The following is a 26,396-nucleotide window of genomic DNA, read 5'->3' on the forward strand; positions in this document are numbered from 1 at the left end:
AAACGAAAAGAGGTAGGTGGACCATAGCACTATGGATTTTTCATAATTGCATGTTTTGGATTTTGACAAAAATATGCAATTAAAACAAATTAAAATTAAAATTGACAAAAATATGCAATTAAAACAAATTAAAATTAAAATTGACAAAAATATGTTAAAAATTAAAATAAATAAAACAAATTAAAATCGACAAAAGTATGTTCGCTTTATCGATTACAAATTTGGCATGTATTTGCCGAATCAGAAAAATAACTGACAGAAAATATTATTGAAATTAAGTAGCTAACTAATCAGTAGTTTACTAAGCATCTCCAATGGGAGCTTTTTATTATTTGGATAATTTGTAAGATGATTTATTACCATTGGAGAACATCATATCTTTTTGGTTTATTTTTATTGACCACTCAATATATATATTGAGTGGTCAATATAGTTTGATAGAATGGTCACTTAACCCTTTTATTTTTAATAATTCTTCATTTTCTCTCCTTCATTTAGTGTTAGTATTTATTAAAGCAATGTAAGATCCACATTCTGCACAGAAAAAGCATCAGCACCCCAGTTAACCATGCTAAAGCTGATGTTACCAGCACCTACCACCCAATGAGAGTTGCCCAGAATGGTACTAACATGAGGGAAAACATTCCTCCAAACATGAGAGCTTACTTCAGAAAGAAATAGGTTTAGACGTCACATCCAATGGATGATCCTATTTAGATTTCATAAACTTGCCCCAGAGAAACTGACCAACAACATAAGCCCCCGCAAGTTTGGCATGCAATTTCCTGTCTAATTACCAACCCACCCTCCTTCATGGATTTACAAATGCTGTCCCAAGCAATCAATTATTTAAATATTTATGTTAAAAGATAGTATTTATTAAAATATTAAACGGCTAGCAATAATATTTATTAAAAAAATTTATATTAAAATTTGACGTTTTAAAAAACAATTAGTTAAATGAGGTGGTTTTATGGAACATTATAGAAGTGGATAAATTAATTAAATTAAATAAAAAAGTCATAAAAGAGGATAACCATTTGAGAACTTATTTACTTACAGGTCAATATTAATGGGTTGATGATGTGACATAGATTTATCATTAGAGATGATTTAAAATCTTTATAATTTGCAATTAAAACAAAAAAGTGAACTCCCTTTTATCATTCTCTCGCCTTTTTGTAAATAATTCCACTAAAGCCTCAATAGGAAATGGAATAGGAAATGGAAGGTAGTTTAAAACTTGGTTTTTATTAATGTTATAAATGAGTAACGAACGATTTCTTTTCCTTGTAAAACACCATTGTTTTATTTTATTTTTTTTAAAAGTCATAAATGGGTAACAAATTAATTGTTTTTGTTTACAAACTATTACCCAAACTAATTGTTTTTGTTTACAAACTACCATCGAAATAATGGTACTTTGTGAACACAAAGTTGATTACCTTTTGATACCACTTTTTAAATAAATGGTGTTTTGTAATAAAAACAAATACTTCATTACCCATTTTAACATTAGCCCTTGTTTATTTTGTTTCATACACAGCACATTACAAATTACCTTATTTTAGATACACCGAACAAAAAAAAAATTGAGTAATTAAACCTTGAAAAGAAAAAATGGAGGTATTCATATAAACCAATTCTCAAACTTGATTACTATTTAACGACATTTTTCCTTGTAAAAGTCAATTGATTCAAGTGAATCATTTATACTAATATACAAATTTGAGTGGTCACCTTCTATTACTATACTTTTGAAAAACATAAAGTGCTATAGACATAAAAGTTGCTATAATTTGGTCATTTGTGGTTGGACCCTATATATTATTTAGGTCAACGAAAGTCGTCCCTTTTTTAAAGATATTTCCACTACTACCACTACAACCCTTATTTCCAATTTAAAATGTAACATCTAACTCTTTGAAACTGCTTCTCATTTACCCTTTTTAGTGGAACTTATACAAAAGGCAACACAATAAACAGTTAAACACAATCACCATCTTATAAATCAATAGTTTTGCATATAAACAAACAAATCAATCGGTTTTAAACGCATTCACAAACAATCCAAATGAATCTAATACCCCCAAATGGTTCTTTCGCTATACAAGCAAGACTTTGTCAAGAACAAAACAAAGAATGCCAAATTTTTTAAAGAAATAAAAATTATTTATTTACTTTCATATACAACTCCGAGAGCGCATTGTAGAGGATCGCAGCCGCAGGAGGTCGAGGTAATGCCCCAAGAAGAATATCGGATGATTTTATTGATGGGTTTCCATAAAATCTGCAATTTTCTTGCACACGTGTTGTCACCATGCTTCCTTCAAATGAACACCCAACAAAAGCACCTGAAAATATATAATAAAAAAAAAAAATCAAACAGACGCTTTGTTTTAAAACTAATGTAAAAAATATCTAAATATGAATTCAAGTGTTACCTTTACTACAACTGTAAGTATAGCAAGCAGCATATCCACCATCACCTGCCCGAAAACCAGCTTCAGCTGCCCGTCCAATAACACCAGCAGCTGCACTTGCACCTGCCCCAACCGATAAATGTGCGTTTCCACCAAATGTCCTGACCGCATCACTATTCCTTAGCACAATTATAAAATCAGTAAACTCCCCTCCAACCTGTTTTTATAAAACCACACAAAAACATGTCAAAAAATATCAACTAAGAAGTTAATACAAAAGTTTTTTTTTTTATGTAAAGAAGAAAGCAGATACTAGCAATAAAGCTGAAATAGGTGGAGGGAAATAAAGCAGAAAGCAGATACTAACAATAAATTTGAAATAGGTGGAGGGAAACAAAGCAGAAAGTAGATACTAGCAAAAAAATATTGAAATGGAAATTGATGGAGGGAAATATAGCAGAATGCAGATACTAGCAAAAAATTTGAAATAGGTGGAGGGAAAATAAACGAAAAACAGATACTAGCAAAAAAATTGAAACGGGTGAAGGGAAATAAAGAATAAAGCAGATACTAACAATAAATTTGAAATAGGTGGAGGGAAACAAAGCAGAAAGTAGATACTAGCAAAAATATTGAAATGGAAATTGATGGAGGGAAATATAGCAGAATGCAGATACTAGCAAAAAATTTGAAATAGGTGGAGGGAAAATAAACGAAAAACAGATACTAGCAAAAAAATTGAAACGGGTGAAGGGAAATAAAGAATAAAGCAGATACTAACAATAAATTTGAAATAGGTGGAGGGAAACAAAGCAGAAAGTAGATACTAGCAAAAATATTGAAATGGAAATTGATGGAGGGAAATATAGCAGAATGCAGATACTAGCAAAAAATTTGAAATAGGTGGAGGGAAAATAAACGAAAAACAGATACTAGCAAAAAAATTGAAACGGGTGAAGGGAAATAAAGAATAAAGCAGATACTAACAATAAATTTGAAATAGGTGGAGGGAAACAAAGCAGAAAATAGATACTAGCAAAAATATTGAAATGGAAATTGATGGAGGGAAATATAGCAGAATGCAAATACTAGCAAAAAATTTGAAATAGGTGGAGGGAAAATAAACGAAAAACAGATACTAGCAAAAAAATTGAAACGGGTGAAGGGAAATAAAGAATAAAGCAGATACTAACAATAAATTTGAAATAGGTGGAGGGAAACAAAGCAGAAAGTAGATACTAGCAAAAATATTGAAATGGAAATTGATGGAGGGAAATATAGCAGAATGCAGATACTAGCAAAAAATTTGAAATAGGTGGAGGGAAAATAAACGAAAAACAGATACTAGCAAAAAAATTGAAACGGGTGAAGGGAAATAAAGAATAAAGCAGATACTAACAATAAATTTGAAATAGGTGGAGGGAAACAAAGCAGAAAATAGATACTAGCAAAAATATTGAAATGGAAATTGATGGAGGGAAATATAGCAGAATGCAGATACTAGCAAAAAATTTGAAATAGGTGGAGGGAAAATAAACGAAAAACAGATACTAGCAAAAAAATTGAAACGGGTGAAGGGAAATAAAGAATAAAGCAGATACTAACAATAAATTTGAAATAGGTGGAGGGAAACACAGCAGAAAGTAGATACTAGCAAAAATATTGAAATGGAAATTGATGGAGGGAAATATAGCAGAATGCAGATACTAGCAAAAAATTTGAAATAGGTGGAGGGAAAATAAACGAAAAACAGATACTAGCAAAAAAATTGAAACGGGTGAAGGGAAATAAAGAATAAAGCAGATACTAACAATAAATTTGAAATAGGTGGAGGGAAACAAAGCAGAAAGTAGATACTAGCAAAAATATTGAAATGGAAATTGATGGAGGGAAATATAGCAGAATGCAGATACTAGCAAAAAATTTGAAATAGGTGGAGGGAAAATAAACGAAAAACAGATACTAGCAAAAAAATTGAAACGGGTGAAGGGAAATAAAGAATAAAGCAGATACTAACAATAAATTTGAAATAGGTGGAGGGAAACAAAGCAGAAAATAGATACTAGCAAAAATATTGAAATGGAAATTGATGGAGGGAAATATAGCAGAATGCAGATACTAGCAAAAAATTTGAAATAGGTGGAGGGAAAATAAACGAAAAACAGATACTAGCAAAAAAATTGAAACGGGTGAAGGGAAATAAAGAATAAAGCAGATACTAACAATAAATTTGAAATAGGTGGAGGGAAACAAAGCAGAAAGTAGATACTAGCAAAAATATTGAAATGGAAATTGATGGAGGGAAATATAGCAGAATGCAGATACTAGCAAAAAATTTGAAATAGGTGGAGGGAAAATAAACGAAAAACAGATACTAGCAAAAAAATTGAAACGGGTGAAGGGAAATAAAGAATAAAGCAGATACTAACAATAAATTTGAAATAGGTGGAGGGAAATAAAGTAGAAAGTAGATACTAGCAATAAATTTAAAATAGATGGAGGGACATAAAACATCAAGTTGAAATGGTGGAGGGAAAAAAGTAGAAAACAGACACTAGCAATAAAATTGAAATGCGTCAAGGGAAATAAAGCAAAAAGGTAAATACTAGCACTAAAGCAGAAGGCAGATACTAGCAATAAAGCTGTTGAAACGAGTGGAGAGAAATAAAGCATAAAGTCGAAAAGGGTGGAGGGACATAAATTTGAACTAGGTGGAGGGAAATAAAGCAAAAAGCAAATACTAGCACTAAAGCAAAACGCAGAACATAGATACCACAATAAAGCTGAAACGAGTGGAAAGAAATAAAGCAAAAAAAAAAAAAACAGATACTAGCAATGAAGTTGAAATGGTTGGTGGGAAATAAAGCAAAAAGCAGATACTAACAATAAAGCTGAAAGTAAAAAGGGGACAAGAGTAAGTAGATAATAAATACTATATGGAGAGAAATGGTAGTGTATATATTTCACCTGAGCTCCCCAACCCATACCAAATGAAGAAATAGCAGATGGTGGAGACCACGATCCATCTTCTCTACGGGCAATAACTAAACCCGTACCCACATTGTAAGTCACCATCATTCCAACTTTTGCAACCGTAATAATCGCAAGCCCTTTCGCTTGTTTTAAAATAGAATCCGGTATTGATTTTTCAGGTGTCAAAGCTCCAACCTATAAATATTCATAAATGTCAACCAAAATTCTTCAAAATCCATGTGGGCCCCATTTGTTTTGTTACACATGACATAACATGACAGGTTGTACTTGTATTAGTACCGAAAGTAATGATAGTCTGATACTGATGTTAATGGGACAAAAAATTGCAGCTTTTTTGTCTCACCCAGAAAATGTATGGTTGGGTTAGTAGAAAAGACGGAAATGCCCTTGTAATTGAAGATATCTTTTTTACCTTAAAGTAACCTCGAATCGTATTTGCAGCTTTATAAATCTCTTGTTCCATACTTTGCCCCCAGGGGAAATTAAGCCAAGATCTCAAAGTACTAAGATCCGTCAAATCACGTGTCGCCACCTGTACTGCACGGCTAACTCGGTCCATCAAGTACACTTGCACACACTGAAGCCTCACACAACACACATCACAAACCCTTTGTGGGTCCCCTTTACGAAACTTTTCAGGCAATAAACTCCTTCCTTTTGAACACTCGTTACAAAACACACCCCCACAGAATCTACAATGATGCCTTGAACACATTATAGGGTGGAATCTCACGTTACAAAGCATACAATAAGAAGCTGCGCTATCAGCCAGCCATTTTGGTGGCTCGGCTTCTAGAAGCTCCTTAATTGTATCAGCATTGACTTCTGTAAGATTGTTTGAGACTTCTTTCCATGTACGTTCTAGAAGTTGATCTGATAACCATGAAATTTGATATGCGTATGTATCACCTGAAGTGATTGATCTCACTTTGCCTTGAGCTGCAAGTAACATATCAAGAACGACATCCCATAGTGTTAATTCCTTGTCTTCGTTGACAAAATCATCCCATTCCATGTTGTTGTCGAATTGGTTTGGATTGATTCCCAGACCTCGATTCCATTCTTCTCGTTGTGATTCTGACATTGGTGGAATGGAAACAGGAATCCAAACTCCAGTGTCTTCGGTTAAGGGTGGGTCGTAATAGAAAAACTGATCTTTATTAGTATCTGTTTTTTCCACTTCAAGAACAGATTTTTGTTCTTCGCTAAGATCAGAATTTTCCACTATATCGTTGATTTCGTTGTGATCATTGACATCTTCAGAAACCTAAGCATTTACATTCGAATATAAATCTCGGTGTTGTTTAATTGAATGGTTGCATTTGTTAGAGTTGAGCGTACACTATAATGCTTAAATTCCAACACATAAACATCAAAGCTAACTTTTCACGAAACAATATCGATGAATTGAATTGGAAAAAACTAAACTTGGTATTTTTCATCTAGAATTAACAGAGAATAATATAATTCGAGAGGAGAGAAAAGAAAATATTGATGGATTGTAAGGAGAGTTAGGGTTACCTTGGGAGTAAGGAATTTGGGTTCGTAATCATGGAGATGAATGATCGGGTATTGAACGACATTAGGTTCTTCCATCGGATAGGTTTTGCGAGAGGCATCCATCAATCCATCTGCGTCGGAATTGTTTGATTAGTTGTGATGATCGAACTATGAAAAGCTTGGATCAAACAAAAATTGAGAGGATTTAGAAGGTGAATTATGATTAGGGTTTTGTTGTGCGTGATACTCACTCATGGAGATGATGATGATATATAGAGAACCTACTTATCCATATTTTCCCCCAATCGTTGAATGTTTAAGAATTTTACGCAAATTAATACTCAAATAGTCAAATGCGTAAAATAGTTTGAATTTCGAATTTCGATTTTTATTTTATGGAGATTCCTAAAAAAACTCAATGAATAATTTCACAATGCTAAATAATAAATGAGTATGTTATATTTTTGTTCAATAAAGTTATTTTATATTTTTATTTTGTCTAAATTAATGTTTCATAAAAATTATATTTTTTTTTCACTAAAACTACGATAAAATAAAGTGCATACATTCAAATTGTCTATTAAAAGAAAAGCAATGATCTCATATTGAGGCTAATCTCAAATTTTCATTAGAATATAATTACATACCCCTCGAAGGCATGGGCAAAAGTGGCATACACACAAGGCCTATTTTTGTAGGGGACATTTTTTTTAAAAAAATTATATTCAGGTCAGGCCCACCAAATGAATGAACGATAGGGCAAGTCAACGAGTTGAGAAGATGCGTGAGAAACGAGAACGCAACGCCGAAGCAAGAAGTGATTGTCATTGTCGTCTGTCGATTGTCGCCGATCATTGAAAGCTGGTCAATTGAAGATTAGAGTTACTCTATGTGACTTTGTTAATCGATTACTAATCAGGTAAGCATTCAATTTCATTCAACATTCTTCATATACCGCTCCGTGGGCTCCGAAAAGAGAAGTGGTTCGTTTTCTTTCTATACGAAATTAAAGATTTCGTTAGTGTTCATGTTGGCGATTTCAGATGTAAATTCGGCGGTTCGTCCCCCCTTACTACGGGTTCCCTAACTAGTTTGCTTTTTTGTTCCAAAATTTAGAATTTAGAAATTGATTAATTTATATTATGAGAAATTGAATGAAATTAGAAATTGAATGTATTTATGTTATAAAAAATTGAATGTTGAATTTGAATATTGTGTCTTTATACTTGAATGAATGAATAGATTATCATAATCACTTTATCATATTATAGTTATTAGTTAATGCTGATCACAGTTGATTGGTATTTTTGTTGAACTAAATACCTGATTACAATCCTGTCTATAAGCAAATATTATAGACTGCATATAGTATGCCGCATAGTCCTATCCTTAAAGTGTATGTCGACATGTGAAAAAAAAAACCAAGATGCAGGATTTTAACGAAGCAATCATTGTTGATCAATTCACCATGGTTGTCTTTATTTGTTTACATATATTATCTAAGAAAAACATTTAATCATTAACAAGTAACAGTAAATACCATATACATAAGAAAACAAAATAATTTTATACATAGTTTTATTATAATCATTGCAATCTACATAAATATTTGCGCTACATAATATGTATAAAACACATATTTTTTGAGAAGAAAAACATCTTGTCGGTATTATTTCTTGCTATCTGCTATGAGTTTCTATGGTGTATGTGGAAAGCAAGGATCGATGTTTGGTTTAACAAAATCCAAATGAACTCTTCAAAGTTGGCGGATAATGTGATTTCTATGGTTTTTAGTTGGCTGAAATATAGGGGTAATTTTGGAAATTGTAGATGGAATTGTTGGGTTTGTTCCCCTTTTGACATTTTGTAAGTTTTGTTTTTGTTTTTTCTTTTGTGCCCGGTCTTTTTCCTTTAGGCCATGGTTTTAATAAATTCCACCGATTCCAAAAAAAATTACAATATTTAGTATTTGAGTTACAACTTCAGATGTCAATAAAAATGTGACAAGAAGGATATAAGTCCAAAGAAAGAGCCAAATATGAAATACATAATAGAGCCACGTTTAAAAAAAAATAGTTTATGTAATTTAATTCGTTACCCGTTAAGGTCTGATGGTATTTTTTTCCGGCTCGTCGAGGGCATTTAAATTCTCAGAACCGGCATTGCATAAAATGATTGAAATCACGACTTGTTAATTTATATAAGATCATACATAAAGTAATTTTTTAGTATCGAAAAATAATTAGTTGGTTTATGGGTATCCCTTTATTTTAAGGGTATCATATTAACCCAACAAACTTGTCACGTTTGTTTTAAAAGGTCACTATTGTTATTTTTTTTGCACAATAGGTCATTAAACTTACAAAAACGATGTCAATTAAACCATTATTGAAAATCTGAAGCAGCCATCCGTTAACAATGCTTATGTGGCAATAAATACAAAGCCACGTATGAAGTTAGCAAAGAAGAAAGTCAACCAAATTTGTGTTTTGTTATTGTCTCCAACTTCATCTATTCTATTCTTTACTGATGAAGACCATAAACAGTAATTGTTCAAAGACACAAATTGTAACGACCCAAAATTTAAGACTAAAAATTTCTTTTAATAAAACATTACTTAAAGCAAAATCATCAATCCAAAACATAATCAGAGTATTAATTTCCAAACATATGTTCATTATCAGAGTAAAACATTCCCAGGCTGTCTAATCTATGGTGTGTGTCATGCGATCACCCCGAGCTCTTCCCTCCGCTATCGGAAGTACCTGAAACCAAAACTGAAAACCGTAAGCACGAAACTTAGTGAGTTCCCCAACCTACCACATACCATGCACATCCACATACTGCACATACTGGGCCACGCCCGCTATTCTAGGCCTCGCCCCTACCTCGGGCCTCGCCCGCTACAACGGCCCCGCCGCTCCAGGCCTCGCCTGGCTTCGAGCCCCGCTCGGATACAAATTTGTTTCACTTAGGCCTCGCCTGTCACTGGACCTCGCCCGCTAACATATAATAGCACATAAACATATCACATCACATAAGCTAAACATATACTAACAGATCCTGTCCTAAGGCCACGCCTATCCTGGGCCTCCCCCTTGTCCTGCTACTGATGAGTCATGGAACCCCGTCCATGCTCCTACTAATAGTGAGATACGGGCCTAGCCCACACTCACTCTTTCCCTAACTTGGGCATCGCCCCTGATCTGCTGCTAATGAGATGTGGAACACGATCCACACTCTGCTATTAGTGAGATACGGGACCTCGCCCACACTCACCTCCCTACCAGGCACATACAAGTATCATGCGGACAACAAATATAAACAATCATCTAAACCATTCCTTAGGCACTCGTCCGCTATCATTGGACCTCGTCCTGAATATCATTCTAGCATACTGTGCCTAGGGCTAACCCCCGAGTCTTCTACTCATAACTACATGGGTCGGCATTGTGGCCTTAGACCCGTTCACACAAAGGGAAACTCACCTGCACTTGCTGAACTTGGTGATAACCCCTCTAGGTGTTGCCCGACAACTCTCTGAACTCCTGCTCCACTAGCTCCCCGAGCTACCAATATCAAAGCAACACTTGATCTAACTGTCCCCCGAAAGTCAACTAAGTCAACTCTAGTCAAAGTCAAAGTCCTGGTCAAAGTCAACCTTCCAAGTCAACCCTACTCGCCGAGTCTGCCTTCTAACTCGCCGAGTTCATATGCTCAGAGTCCTTCCATTCGCGACTCGACTCGCCGAGTCCACCAATTTCCGAGTCCTGACATGTCCAACTCACCGAGTCTCCACTCGACTCACTGATTCGAGTCTCAACTTGAAGGGTTTGGGGTTTCGCGACTTGACTCGCCGAGTCCAAGGCAATCTTCAACAGAGTCGCCGAGTTGTTCTTCCAACTCGTCGAGTTCCTGCCCAACTTCATCCAACTCGCTGAGTCCACCCACGTGACTCGCCGAATCGCTCCTGTTCTGAATCCATTCAGTGGCTTTTCGAGCCATGCAGGGGCTCCAAATCATAGATCCACACTTCCAAAGCTTAATCCTCACGTAAAGTTGCAAACTTTATGTATAACTAAAGAGATCTAGGCTCAAAACACACTAGGGCTAGGTTTTAGGACAAAAGGGCTTCACCAACTACTCAATATCTGATGTTTTATGACATATTGGACCATCCCAACACTAGATCTGAAATGGCAACCACATATCTAAGCCCCAAGCCCGAATTGGATCTCAAACAACCATAAAACCCCAAATCTCATAACAAAAATAGATCTAGATGCAAAGGAGGGAAGATAGCAGCTTATTACCTCCAAGATGAACACAAACTGAAGTAGATCTCGGATCTACACCTCTCCTTTAAAGCAACCCTCTTGATCTTCAAGTTCCTTTCAAAGGTTCCTTCCTCCAAAGCTATTTCTCTCAAATGATGGAAGCTCACACGGAATCTAGGGTTTAAAGGATCTCTAGGATGATATGGAGGCTGAGGAAGGGACATAACACCCTTTATATAGGATATAACTCTCGGGATTAGGGTTTTCCTTGTTCAGACCAGACTCGCCGAGTCCCCTTAGCCGACTCGCCGAGTCGGTCACTTACTCCTCGACCCGGATCCCGCTCGAACTCGCCGAGTTCCTCCTTGGACTCGACGAGTCGGCCCTTAAACTTAGGGTTTCTTTTCCTTTCTTGGTCTTCCCGATTTTGGGTGTTACAACTCTCCCCCACTTACACTAAACTCCGTCCTCGAAGTTTGCTATGGCCAACCGTCTGCGATCTGCTTCCAATACTCTACTAATTAATCCAACACCAGCTGCCTACCTTCGCTGGCCTTTCGCCTGGTCATTCCGACTAACATTAATCCTTACAGGAAATAATCTCGAGTCAACCCTGACCCCGAACATTCTGGGAACACAACTTACTCAACCAACAATCCTTTTGGTACTCTCCGAGTACTGTAACTGAGCCCATAGGGGTTCACCCCCTCTTTCCTTGTGCGTTTTCTTGCCTTCCCAAGGGGATGCTCCATAACCATCTATTTCCTTTGTCACTGTGAAGGTCCTATCCTTCACCAAATCCATTACTCCTGCTACCTCCAGTACGGGTCATTATTGTCAGTATCCATTGGGCATTCATCTCTACTATAATTGGGTGTCGAGCACCCCACGATCAACTAACTGAATTCCACCATAGACCGCTTACCAGCACTGCTACTGGCTGGAAATTTCTGCTATTCCTTATCTGCCTTCCGGATGAACCGAGACCACCCTGGTCCCTACCAATCTATCAATATCTGGATTACCGGCTCCCACCGGTCGCTAGCCCCAACACAACTCCTAGTCGCTCCCAGCGACTTCCGAAGAAACTTCGACTACCTATAACTGCTCAATCTATTCTGCCATTTAGGCATTACAATCTTGGGATCCTTGATCCCCCCTCGACACTAAGGTCCCTACCAGGTCCCACCTGTGCTACTAAAACTCGCGGGCCTCGCCCACGGGTCTCACCCGCCTCTATCCTTCTAGTCTCATTTGTCTAACCACTCTCGCACGGGCCTCGCCCACAGGTCTCACCCAACCATATTACTGAGAAACCCTGCTCTCAAGTCTCACCTATACTGCTACTCTCATACGGGCCTTGCCCACGGGTCTCACCCAACTACATCCTGGAGCGGCCTCTCCCAAGGTCTCACCTCTCTAGGGCTATACAGGCAAACTCCCTACTATTCTCATCCACTACCCATTCCTGATCCCTATCTGATCACTAGGAGATAAGGGCCTCGCCCCAACTCCGCTAACGAAGCTACTATGGAATGCTACGGCTTACCCGCAGTCTTACATCACCTTCCATCTCTGACTGTTAGTGAATGTTACGGCTGCCCCATAGTCTTACAACACCTTCCATCTCTGACTGCTAGTGAAGGCTACGGCTGCCCCGTAGTAGTACAACACCTTCCATATCTGACTGCTAGTGAATTCTACGGCTGCCTCGTATTCTTACAACACCTTCCATCTCTGACCGCTGCTGGAGAAATCTACAACTCTTCCGCCGCTCTACCATGCTCTACATACTGCCTCTGCCACAGTCTACTAACACAAAAGCATCCTATGCTATCTGTCCTCAAGATCTTCATTCCGACTCACTCGAGTCCTACAGGCGATCCTCCAACCCGAATTCCCAACCATGAACTATCCATCACCATTACACACACTAACTGATGGGGAGCTTCCCAAACTCCCAACCTTGAACTCCTCAACCCACCAAACGATGTACTACTTCTTTTCCTTTTCAGAGATAGCGTACTAATTCTGGATCTGCATGCTCTTACCCTTGTACACTCGGAGGATTCTCCCCCACTTTGATCCTTCTTACACCTCGCTGCTCAATGCTCGAAAAGAAATCCCAATCCTTGCTACCATTCCATAATCAATCTGCTGAGGAATCCCAAGCTTACCATAGCTAGGGATCTAACCACTCCATTTCTAAAACTATACAGTTCCGAACTAGCGAGACATACCAAGTCCCTCCCAGGCATGCTACGATTACTGCATCCTAAGCGACCTTCTCCGATATGGTACATCCCTTAACTACCATTCAATATCCAAGGTATGCAGATGGCATATAACTCGATCACAATCAAGCCACACAAAATAAAATACCCATACCGATAATGATGCAGAACCATAACAATATAATCATGCACAAATAAAAGAACTGAAAACGGGAGTCGCATACCTGCAACGTCCGATGTTGCCCGCGTCTCCAAGGTAGTCATCTGAAAAGCCCTGCCTCCTACCGCAGGTGCCTCTGCACGGCCCTGACGGCCGTCTGTGATCCTCAAAGTTGCAGGGGCAGGTGCCATCACCCGTCCTGCCGGAAGCAAACTGGGGCACTGGGCATTTTGTGGCCCCGCTGATTACAGTGAAAACATATCAAGTCTGATCCCTGTGTGGTGGTAACAGTACAATCCCTGCTAAAATGACCAGTCCGACCGTACTTGAAGCAGCCAGACTCACCACCGCTACCACTCCTGCACGCGCCCCCGTGCGCCCTGCCACACTTCCCGCACCGACTGCGGTCCTAATAATCCCTCGATCTCGACTCCGATCCCTTGGGCCTTTTGCCCGAGCCCGTGGCTGCCTGAACCTCATCCTGCTTCCTCTTCCGGATCTGCTCCAAATCAATCTCTCTCTCTCTCTTTCTCTCTCTAGCTCGCACGATCATATCCTCCAACGTTTTGCAACTGGACCTGCTCACAAACTGCATGATGTCATCCCTCAACATCTCATGGTATCGAGCCTTCTTCATCTCCTCATCCGTGACATACTGCGGTACAAGAAGAGCCCTCTCCCTGAACTTAGCGGTGATCTTCGCCACAGTCTCAGTGGTCTGCGTCAAATCTTGAAACTCTCGTGCCAACTGCTGCACCTCAATAACCGGCGAAAACTCCACCCTGAACCTGGCCGAGAAATCGCTCCATGTCATCACGTCCAACGCGACATCATCCCCCAAAGCATGACCGATCTCCTCCCACCAATCCCTCGATCTGTCCTTCAGAAGACAAGAAGAGAGTCTGACCTTGTCCCCCTCAGGACACCGGCTCGTGTGGAATGCGTTGGCAACATCAGCCAACCATCTGCTGCTAGCGATGGGGTCCCTAGCCCCATGATAATCTGGTGCCCCGCAAGCCCTGAACTCTCGAAATGTCAAGGTATGCGCTCCCATCAAAGCCATCATCTCGGTACGGAAGGCTCCCAGCCTCTCATCCAAAATCTCCAGTATACCCTCCTTGACCGTGCCAAAGATGACAAGAGTATGATCTAGAATACTGCGTGTAACCTCCACTGATATCAACTCCCTCATTCGCTCCTTGAGCTGCTAGGCCCCTGAACCCGAGCCCGATCCCTCTCCGGCGCCTGATCCGCCCATTGGCCTCTCTCGCAACGTCACCATACTGGAAATATACCACAACCACTATCAAAATACTTATCACTGTTGCGAGACCAAACACACACACTACCAGGTTCCCGATCTTGTCTCGGCCTTTCCCGAATCGAGTACGGATCCTTTGCTTTCACTAGTACATGCCCATACTACCTTCCACATCTATCTGTACTTTCCTCAAGAATTGCTTCGACTCCACTAGGTCCCTTTTCTACTACTACTGCTCCCAGCACTATCTCATCTTAGGCTTGCCCTAGGGAAACCTCTGACTCACACCAAACCAGTCCTCAGCTGCTGAAGGACTCCTTGTGATGCCAATTAGCCATTACCCGGATACCATCACATGTGACGAGGCTCAGATAATCCTTCGAGTAAAAGACTCGTTCCTACAACGGTTGGACTCAAACAAGAGCTGCACAATAGGGCCCCAAATCCAGCACTCTGAGATTATTAAACCCTGATCACATGTGACGTGATGTATCCACCTAATGGCTAACTCCCATCACTCGGAATCCCACAATGCACAAAGCAAGCAACATTCAGACAATGGAAAATCTAACCATAACATACTCAAGCAATCATAATATCATACCAAGAATCTGTATAAACATGCAACACAAGCTCATAAACTCAGACATAACCTAAATAGGCTATCATATTACTGTCTAACCAGCATTATCATGCAGCTCAAAAACACATATAACAAGCACATAAGGCATCCTCCCTAGATCCTTAGTCCTAATCTAGCATGCTGTTCTACTAACTAATAATCAAATCATAAACTTGTATGGGTATTTTGGGGTACTTACTTGAGCTTGACTGATTGCATGTACCACACCCCTCTTCTCTTTTCAAAAAAAATTTCTTTCTGAGTTCTTTTTGCTTTTCTAAAACAGTTTTCTTTCTCAAACTCTTTTTACAAAACTGTCTTTTCATTTTGAAAACTTCCATACCAATTCCTTAGTTTGAGTTCAGACACACCCGAGAGCACGTCCAAATCCCTCAAACCAAGGCTCTGATACCAACTTGTAACGACCCAAAATTCAAGACTAAAAATTTCTTTTAATAAAACATTACTTAAAGCAAAATCATCAATCCAAAACATAATCAGAGTATTAATTTCCAAACATATGTTCATTATCAGAGTAAAACATTCCCAGGCTGTCTAATCTATGGTGTGTGTGCCATGCGATCACCCCGAGCTCTTCCCTCCGCTATCGGAAGTACCTGAAACCAAAACTGAAAACCGTAAGCACGAAGCTTAATGAGTTCCCCAACCTACCACATACCATGCACATCCACATACTGCACATACTGGGCCACACCCGCTATTCTGGGCCTCGCCCGCTACAACGACCCCGCCGCTCCAGACCTCGCATGGCTTCGAGCCCCGCTCGGATACAAATATGTTCCACTTAGGCATCGCCTGTCATTGGGCCTCGCCCGCTAACATATAATATCACATAAACATATCACATCACATAAGCTAAACATATACTAACGGATCCTGTCCTAAGGCCTCGCCTATCCTGGGCCTCGCCCTTGTCCTGCTACTGATGAGTCATGGAACCCCGTCCATGCTCCTACTGATAGTGAGATACGGGCCCAGCCCACACTCACTCTTTCCCTAACTTGGGCCTCGCCCCTGATCTGCTGCTAATGAGATGTGGAACACGATCCACACTCTGCTATTGGTGAGATACGGGACCTCGCCCACACTCACCTCCCTACCAGGCATATACAGGTATCACACAGACAACAAGTATAAACTATCATATAAACCATTCCTTAGGCACCCGCCCGCTATCATTGGACCTCTTCCTGAATATCATCCTAGCATACTGTGCCTAGGGCTAACCCTCGGGTCTTCTACTCATAACTACATAGGCCGGCATTGTGGCCTTAGACCCATTCACACAAAGGGAAACTCACCTGCACTTGCTGAACTTGCTGATAACCCCTCTAGCTGTTGCCCGACAACTCTCTGAACTCCTACTCTACTAGCTCCCCGAGCTACCAATATCAAAGCAACACTTAGTCTAACTGTCCCCCGAATGTCAACTAAGTCAACTCTGGTCAAAGTCAAAGTCCTGGTCAAAGTCAACCTTCCAGGTCAACCCAACTCGCCGAGTCTGCCTTCTGACTCGCCGAGTTCATATGCTCAGAGTCCTTCCATTCGCGACTCGACTCGCCGAGTCAGTCCATGACTCGCTGAGTCCACCGATTTCCGAGTCCTGACCTGTCCAATTCACCGAGTCTCCACTCGACTCACTGATTCGAGTCTCAACTCGAAGGGTTTGGGGTTTCGCGACTTGACTCGCCGAGTCCAAGGCAATCTTCAACAGACTCGCCGAGTTGTTCTTCCAACTCGTCGAGTTCCTGCCCAACTTCATCCAACTCGCCGAGTCCACCCACGTGACTCGCCGAGTCGCTCCTGTTCTGAATCCATTCAGTGGCTTTTTGAGCCATGCAGGGGCTCCAAATCATAGATCCATACTTCTAAAGCTCAATCCTCACGTAAAGTTGCAAACTTTACGTATAACTAAAGAGATCTAGGCTCAAAACACACTAGGGCTAGGTTTTAGGACAAAAGGGCTTCACCAACTACTCAATATCTGATGCTTTATGACATATTGGACCATCCCAACACTAGATCTGAAGTGGCAACCACATATCTTAGCCCCAAGCCCAAATTGGGTCTCAAACAACCATAAAACCCCAAATCTCATAACAAAAATAGATCTAGATGCAAAGGAGGGAAGATAGCAGCTTATTACCTCCAAGATGAACACAAACTGAAGTAGATCTCGGATCTACACCTCCCCTTTGAAGCAACCCTCTTGATCTTCAAGTTCCTTTCAAAGGTTCCTTCCTCCAAAGCTATTTCTCTCAAATGATGGAAGCTCACACAAAATCTAGGGTTTACAGGCTCTCTAGGATGATATGGAGGCTGAGGAAGGGACATAACACCCTTTATATAGGATACAACTCCCAGGATTAGGGTTTTCCTTGTTCAGACCAGACTCGCCGAGTCCCCTTAGCCGACTCGCCGAGTCGGTCACTTACTCCTCGACTCGGATCCCGCTCGGACTCGCCGGGTTCCTCCTTGGACTTGACGAGTCGGCCCTTAAACTTAGGGTTACTTTCCTTTCTTGGTCTTCCTTATTTTGGGTGTTACACAAATCCCAATCGCTAAAGTGCTCACTTTTAAAACACATTCAAGATGCCAAGAACAATCGCCAACATCCATCTTCCACCGCAAGAACAAACCCAAAACCATATATCTAGGTTTTACTGAAGACGATGAATTTCTATTTAGCCTTTTTTTAAACTGAACCAGATCATCAATCATCATTAAAATCAACAATTAACATCAAGAACGAAGATAGATTGCAAAAACAATTTCAAAGCCCCAATGCGCAAAAACAAGAAGCGGATAATCAGTAGAATCGAATAACTAAGAATCAAAACCAGAAACTGTGAACACAAATCAAAATACTTGAAGAAACGATTACACTACCAGAAAAAAGAATCAATTATAGAACCTAAAATCAGTTTTCCATGGTTCGGATTTGGAGATAAGAGCTTGGACGTTGACAAAGGTTGTTATTTGGCATCTTAGACTCAATTTGTAACCTTCCTTGATGATTGACAACACGATCTTGAACGTGGTCTTGGTATCAGAACTCTCTTGGCTGATCCTCCATTTTCAATGTCACATGGAGCATTGGTACAGTAATACATACTTAATTGATATTCTTCTAGGGTGAATTCATTTTCCTTGTCTTCGTTTTTCCCTCCATTAATTGTAATGGATCTCGATTCAATTTGGTGGGTGAATAGAGGTGTCAAGTGTTAGTTTTTGGGGTTTAGGGTTACCGAGAAGACGACCAATGTTCAACAGCAATTTCCACATAAGCCCAAGTCGTAGCCCTAGCCCTTGCCCTTTTCCTAGATTAAAACTTGTTATAGTGGGTTAAGTGACTTTTTTAACAGGTTAAACAAGAGTTCATTCCCTTAATGTACAAAAAAAAAGTTGGATGACCTTTTTAAACAAACACGATAAATTCGATGGGCTAATATGACATTTACCCTTATTTTAAACATAGACTTTTAATTGAAAAAAACAAACAAACCATGTTATCCTTATCAAAATTTCTAGTGGATTTAGAATTATCTCGTCGTGAGACATCTTATGTTACTGAAAACGAAGTTTTTTATATAAAGGTTATCAGAACATTGAACGAGTTTAAACCATAAATCTGATGCTACCTACGTGAATAATAGCCTCATCCACCTTATTACCATTCCCATCCCCTAAACTTTGTCATTTTAACTATTAATCGTAGTCGTTGGTGTAATACAAAATACCTTAAATCCATTTATCAAATGAACAGTAAGGAAGTGTCAAATTCATGGAGCTTATGGTTAGCACGGTAACTCCAATATTAAAAACATAATCTGTCATTAGAAATTTATAATTAATCGTAAGAAATCTGTGGATTTTAATTAAAAAAATGAGTTTTTAATAAATAAGAAAACAATAATCACTTCTAGTGTCAGGTTTGAATTCTATAAACCGTACGACATTTTTCGCTTTGTGTTAGGAAATTATCAGAAAAGTCTCAATATTTTTGGAAAAATTTTACTTTAGTCCCACAAAAAATTTGAACAGAAAAGTCTCAGTTATTTGATTTTACACGATAGTATATCATATATTGTTAAAAGAAGAAAATGACTATTTTGTTAATTTGAGCCAAAATGAAATAATCGAGACTTTTATGTTAAAAAATATTGGACTAAATTGAAACGTTTCCGAAACTATTGAGATTTTTTTACAATTTCCCTTTTATGTCTATGATCAAAACTATGTGTGTCTTTGTCACATCCAAAAATTTTACGCCAAATTTAAACTTTTTCAATCATAAATAAAACCAAACAGTATTTGTTTACAAAATGTTTTCAAATCATTATTCATCAGAGTGTCCCAATAACTAGATCAAAAGGATGAGGAGCGGTACGGTCTCGCCTTCGCTTTGCCATGATCTCCTGAAGTACCTGAAATAATAAACTGAAAATTGTAAACCCGGGGGCTTAGTGAGCCACCCCCAAAATACTAATACCACCCTGATAACATCATATCAGTAACAGACAATCAATAACATGCATATTGGGCCATCGGCCTGACTGGACCGCCCTGCAGGGCCTACAGTCTATCTGATCCTATCCCGAGCCTTCGGCATGACTGGACCGCCACGTGGGCCTACAGTCTCCCCGGACCACTCATAGGGTATGTTGTCCTTCAGCATAAAGCAAGACCGCCTCAACCCAACCAACAAAAAAATAACCAAGTGCGCATAACTATCATATACTGGCATATAAAAACATCCAACATATCTACCTCACTGATTATCAATCACAGAAATCTCTCGTAACTAGAGCACCGACCTAGCAGGTCACTAACATACCAATCCCTACGGATTATAAGAGCACAATATACTGTCTATCCTGATTCCGATCTAACAGATCATATCCACATGTAGCATACCATAACAATAACAACTAAAGGGTCGGCCTTGGTGCCGTAGACCTTATTGATATAGTGAGGATAACTCACCTTGCAGATGTCGACTCGGTAGATGAACTCAAACTCTCAGATCACTGTCAAAAACTCCACCGCCTATTACCATAATATAATTATACCCATAAGTTCCCAACCTTTCAAGGTACCCCAAAAGCCAACTAATCAAACCCTAGTCAAAATCAAAGTCATCAGTCAATGTCAACGATCCATGTTGACCCTAACTCGCCGAGTACCCTCGGCTACTTGCCGAGTTCCTTGAAGTACTAGCCTACTCGTCGAGTTCCTTTGTTTTATGATTGAACTCTAAGGCCACTCGTCGAGTTTCCTTCTTGCAACTTGACGGTTACACATGCATACATAAATTGGGGAAACCTCAACCGACTTGACGAGTTGTTCATACAACTCGTCGAGTTCTATGACAATCTTTATCGGACTCGCCGAGTTGTTCATCCAACTCGTCGGGTCCAGGATTATCTTCATATGACTCGCCGAGTCGACCTTGCAACTCGCCGAGTTCCTCCAGTCCTTAAGCCATACAGACTCTTTTAAGCCATGTAGTGGCTCCAACTTACAGATCCAAGCTTTTAAGGCATGCATTTCACGTAAAGTTGCAAACTTTACGTGCATGCATGGCTAAAAAGGCTCTTAATGTCAATTCCAAGCTCACAATGGGGGTTTCATACTCAAGGAGGCTTCATACATGATCAAGCTCAAAGATTTATGACTCTAGAACCCAAGGAGGGTCCAGATCTGAAGTTACAACTTCGGATCTAGCTCACATCCCACACTATCATCTCAATCAAACCATAAAAACCCTAAATCTCAACCAAATGAGGTCTAGAAGGAAAATAAAGTAAAGGTGACGACTTGATACCTCCAAATGATGCTAACTGAGGTAGATTTCTGATTCCCACGCCTTCCTTGCTCCTTGACTCTTGCCCTCCAAGTTCTTCCTTTCCAAAAACCTCCTTTCCAAAGCTTAAGACACACAAGGATGAAGTACCACACAAATTAGGGTTTTCTGAGCTCTCAAGGACTATAAAGAGCCCAAAGGAGGCTTATGCTTCCTTAAATAGGGTGCAAAACCCCCGGCTCTAGGGTTTCTTCTGCCAGCTCCTATTCGTCGAGTTCTTCATGGACTCGACGAGTAGGCCACTAAACACCCATTGGGCCGTGAACACTTTTAACTGCACACACCACATGTACCGAAAACCCAATTGCCTAGAAAAGCAAAGTATAAACCATATTTTAGACCCAACAACCCCCTCCCCCCATTGGTTTATAACTTTCTTTTCTAAATGACCCAACAAACTCCCTTTAAAAAGTAGCTGACTTTTCTTGTCAATCTGCAGTTGGAGCTTGACTTCAACGTTAACCTTTAAATTCTTTACATCTTCAAGATGAACTTGATGAATCTTCAATAAAAGACTTCATCTTGAGCAGTTGGACATTTATTTAAAAATTTGACTCCTCTACTTGGAATCAGCCACTCCCTTACAACTTCAAGATTTTCACTATATGTCCACAATTCATAGCGACGACACACTAAGATTTCCGACTTGTAGTTACAATCCATGTCAATAGACATCCCAACCATAAAAGCTTCTCAAGGTAAAATCCTAATATTAAATAATCGAACAGGTCCTACAATTGCTCAACTTATTGAACCAGACCTACTGTTGAAGGAAGAACTCCATAACTAACTTGAATGGTTACAGAACCGATATCAGATTGACTACTTCCAGCCCTGCTGGCGTGACTTGCCGAAATTGGATTCTGCATGGATAAGAAGCTCGTCCAGAAAACCGGTCAACGTTGCTCCAACACTCTAACCATGGGTCCAAAAATATCCATTGCCCCACACTCAAAGAAAGATTGATGCATCTACAGCACCATCAACTGATACCACTCGACAATCTCCGAACAATCTCAACCATTGAACAAAACCCGTGAGAAAGTGCATCCACCACACCCTGAAGTAGATTGAGCATGAGCACGCCTGACCACGGATGGCTGGGATAGTGTGCATGATGGACTTTTGTGGCTACGTAGACCACGAGCTCGCTCGTTGTGTATATACTGTACAACCTTAGTGGTGGGTATAGCGAGATAGATTATGACCGTAAAAAGGATTTCTCAATGTTTGAGAGTGTTTCGATCGTGTTTGGTTTGAAGTGTGAAAGCCATAAAACGCTTATTAGCCATGTAAAAAGATGAATGAATTAAACATCATTCCTTATTTTTTTGAATTGATTTCTCTTATTTTCCATGTAGGAATGTAGGATGCTGACGCCGAATTTGACACAAACCGAATGAACTCCATGTGACATTTACACTAACCAAATAAATACAATTGAAAATGTTTGGAGTCTAATTTAGCTCGTTTTAAACTTTGAAAACAATTAATGTTTGGGGTCTAATTTAGCTCGTTTTAAACTTTGAAAACGAAATAATTGTTTGCCCAAAACTTTGACCAAATCTATCTTAAATAATATCTGCTCTATCAAAATTATAGCACACATCTATATTTATTTATTCTGATTCTGATTTTGTTGATTTTAATAAATGTCAAAAAAGAAAAGGAAAATAATAAAATGCACCACACGAAGATGATGAGAAGAAGAGTGCCTCAAAAGTCACTTCGTTCGATTGAAACTTCAAAACATTTTTCCCAATTCATCAAACAAACAAAACCCATCACCACACACAACGACAACGACCACGCACTCTCCTTTCTGTTCTCTTATCTTCCCAATTTCCACGATACCCTAGAACTCAAGAATCTTTCCCTACCCAATTTCTTACTAATTCACTTTAAATCGGATCGAGAAAACCCATTCAAAACCCTAAATTCAACAGCTTTTAAGTTCTTGACTTGTTGGAGTCATGTGGGACGAGTTCACCAATTGAAAAAGGTTTGAGTTCCGATTGTTACTCAAGTTGGAAAGATGTCTGTTGAGAGATCATTTGAAGCATGGGAAGAGGTACAGCGTCACGGATTAGATTTAGCTGATAGATTAACACAAGGGTTTACAGGTTTGATTCAATCTCACATCACCCCTCCATCATTCACATGGCCAAACGCTCACCCACCCAAGCTGTTTGATGTCGAGTTCCCTACTCAGAATTTCGTTACAAGAGATCTAGGGCTTGTAATTGAGAAAACCAGTTATGGAATTAATGGGGTTTCTGCGATTTTTGATATTGGGAATAGGTTAGGTCAAGCTGGGGTGGACTTTGGGGCAAATTTAAACGGCGTTGTTCAGCAGTTCTTCAGGAGGTTGCCGGTGCCATTCCGGCATGAGGAAGATACGGTGGTGTTAAGGGTGGATACCGGCGTTCAAAGAACTGCTGATTTGGGGGTTAATATGCAGGTTCATGAGGATCTTGGTGCGTTGACGAAAAGGTTTAAAGATTTTGGGTTCAACGAAACTGAAAAAGTGAAAGACGAGTCTGATGAAGATGAGGTTTCTGGATTTAACTTGAAGCTTGCTCGATTTTCAGGCAAATCTCAGGTATATTATGTAGCCAATGTTGATAGTTTACTAGATTAAGCATATCGGTTATTAAAATTTAAACCAAACACCTCACGGAATGGAATCTCACATTCCAATTCCTTCAAACACCACCGGAATGGAATTCATACAATTGGTTTATTTACAGGGAATACTCAACATCTCATCAACATTTGATAGTCGAACACATGATGTGGAGAGTTCTTTGGTTGCAAGGGGAGATTTTTGGAGGGTAGAAGCGTCACATGGACGTGCCACGTCAGCAAACGAGAATCCATCTCTATTTCTTGTCCAGCTTGGACCTGTACTTTTTGTTCGTGATTCTACTCTTCTTTTACCTGTTCATTTGTCAAAACAACATTTGCTTTGGTATGGTTATGATAGAAAGGTATATTCTATTCGCCTATTGTTTTTATAACATTTTGGTTTTCTATAAAAGTTAATTCGATAATTTTACTTTTTTTTTTTGTTTATTAGAATGGAATGCACTCACTTTGCCCAGCTGTGTGGTCGAAACATAGAAGGTGGCTTTTGATGTCCATGATTTGCCTCAATCCTTTGGCGTGTGTAAGTACAAAACTACCCTTGTGTTTGTTCTTTCGGTTATAACCGATATTTATATAATTAAAATTTTCTTCGCAGTCATTTATGGATTTACAGTTTCCAAATGGTCAACTAACGTATGTGGCTGGTGAAGGCGTATCTACAAGTGCTTTTTTACCACTTTTTGGTGGTCTTCTTCAAGCTCAAGGTCAATATCCAGGAGAAATGAGGTTCAGTTTCTCATGCAAGGTCATTTCTTCTTCTTCTTCTTCTTGTAATTCTACTTTCTTTTTTATTATCAAAATTGGAAATTGAAATTTATTTTCTGTAGAATAATTGGGGAACGCGAATTACACCAATGGTACAATGGCCGGAAAGATCGTTTACAATGGGATTCGAACAAGCTTTAGCTTGGAAAAGATCTGGTCTCATGGTTAGACCAACTATCCAACTCAGGTAAAACAACAAAGGGCATTTATGTCTTTTCCACAGACGTGAGATCTACAACAACTCCTTGTTCCACTTTGTTTCAAGGAGACAAAAGTTTGTTACAATTTTTGTCTCATTTACATCGGTCGCCTTGTCCCATCTTTCTGGATGGGACCTTTTGATGACCGACACAGTTTTTGTCTCATTGACATCAATTACTTTTCTAGATGGGACAAAAAGTTACAGTTTTTGTCCCATCAACATGCATCGGTGACAATTTGTCAATTGTCACTGACAGTTTTTGTCTCATTGACGTCAATTACTTTTTTGGATGGGACAAAAAGTTACGGTTTTTGTCCCATCAACATGTGTCGGTGACAATTGTCAATTATCACCGACACAGGTTGACTGACAACAACCTTGTTGTCAGTATAATATTTATTTATTTAAATGAGAAATAAATTTGTTTTAAGATGTAAATTTATTTATGTCGGTTAGCTTACACCCAACTGTTGGTGGGAGCAATCCGGGAGTGAAGGCGGAAGTTGTGCATTCGGTGAATGAGAATTTGAATCTAATTGGTGGTTGTTCCTTAGCATCACATCCCTCAGCATTTGCATCACTCTCTGTATGTTTCTTGTTACTTTATATCCACAAAAAAGAAATACATAAAATATCAATTTAGCCACTTAATTAATTTATGTAATTTTTAGGTAGGAAGATCGAAGTGGAATGGGAATGTTGGAAGATCAGGGATAGTGTTAAAAGTTGAAACGCCTCTAGGAAATGGAAGTGTTGCTCAACCTTCGTTTTCTGTTCAGTTAAATAGCGGCATAGAATTTTGATCCATGTATGTCGATATAAATCTTTCTTTTTTTGAAAAACACACGTATCTTTAATGTATATATATGATTCGTGTGAATGAATTCTTCTCCACTTTTCTTTTCTTTTAGTTGTTATTATTCCGTGATGTTGAATATAAGTGTTTTCTTGTTTTAAAAACCGTTAACCTAACCCTAAGATGTAGACAAATAAATCACAATCATAGTTTAAAAAAAAGATGTCGACTCAATTTGTACTAGAGCTTGCAACATGAGATGAGAGATAAGAAGAATGAATTTGAAAAACAAATATACCTTCTTACTTAAAGGGTGTTACTACAACTCCATGAAGTTGACAATAGTCGCAAATTGACAACCATGAAAGCTTACATCCGAGGAATCCAACCACAATTGCGATCTGTAAATCTCATATTATAACATTTGTATATAAAAAACTTATTAAAAATATACAAAAATCAATGCATATTTGATATATAGAAACACTATTATCCAAAGATTCAACAAAACTAATTTTCTTTTAACTATTTATATTTGAATCACAAATCTAATCAAACACATGAATGTTTTTTGTGAGCGAAACTTACCTGTATACTATTAATATAGATTATAGAGTCTATAAATG

At 39.0% G+C, this 26,396-nt stretch overlaps 2 protein-coding genes across 2 annotated transcripts; one reads left to right on the forward strand and one right to left on the reverse strand.

Moving 5' to 3' along the window:
* Window positions 1-1,981: 1,981 nt before the first annotated feature.
* Window positions 1,982-7,301, reverse strand: LOC145072146 (uncharacterized). Its single transcript, XM_079018531.1, has 6 exons — window positions 7,169-7,301; window positions 6,939-7,048; window positions 5,830-6,684; window positions 5,391-5,591; window positions 2,445-2,640; window positions 1,982-2,354 (listed from the first exon to the last, which is right to left on the reverse strand). Exons 1-6 carry the CDS (start codon window positions 7,170-7,172, stop codon window positions 2,170-2,172), a joined length of 1,551 nt encoding a protein of 516 aa, XP_078874657.1. The 5' UTR covers window positions 7,173-7,301; the 3' UTR covers window positions 1,982-2,169.
* Window positions 7,302-23,064: 15,763 nt separating this feature from the next.
* LOC145073313 (uncharacterized) lies at window positions 23,065-25,879 on the forward strand. The gene is made up of 7 exons (XM_079019860.1): window positions 23,065-23,960; window positions 24,109-24,348; window positions 24,438-24,527; window positions 24,603-24,752; window positions 24,835-24,959; window positions 25,431-25,560; window positions 25,646-25,879. Exons 1-7 carry the CDS (start codon window positions 23,394-23,396, stop codon window positions 25,775-25,777), a joined length of 1,434 nt encoding a protein of 477 aa, XP_078875986.1. The 5' UTR covers window positions 23,065-23,393; the 3' UTR covers window positions 25,778-25,879.
* The last annotated feature ends 517 nt before the right edge of the window (window positions 25,880-26,396 follow it).

The sequence above is a fragment of the Lactuca serriola genome, chromosome 9, assembly GCF_051521515.1.
Source record: "Lactuca serriola cultivar US96UC23 chromosome 9, Lser_US96UC23_V15, whole genome shotgun sequence".
NCBI lineage: Eukaryota > Viridiplantae > Streptophyta > Magnoliopsida > Asterales > Asteraceae > Lactuca > Lactuca serriola.

Bases quoted from the DNA above. Each gene is read 5' to 3' on its own strand.
- LOC145073313 (XM_079019860.1), top strand. From the start codon at position 23,394: ATGTCTGTTGAGAGATCATTTGAAGCATGGGAAGAGGTACAGCGTCAC. The intron at 23,961-24,108 runs GTATATTATGTA...GTTTATTTACAG, and splicing joins GATTTTCAGGCAAATCTCAG to GGAATACTCAACATCTCATC. The intron at 25,561-25,645 runs GTATGTTTCTTG...TGTAATTTTTAG, and splicing joins CAGCATTTGCATCACTCTCT to GTAGGAAGATCGAAGTGGAA.
- LOC145072146 (XM_079018531.1), bottom strand. The intron at 5,592-5,829 runs GTAAAAAAGATA...GAATATTTATAG, and splicing joins CGATTCGAGGTTACTTTAAG to GTTGGAGCTTTGACACCTGA. The intron at 2,641-5,390 runs GTGAAATATATA...TTATAAAAACAG, and splicing joins GTATGGGTTGGGGAGCTCAG to GTTGGAGGGGAGTTTACTGA.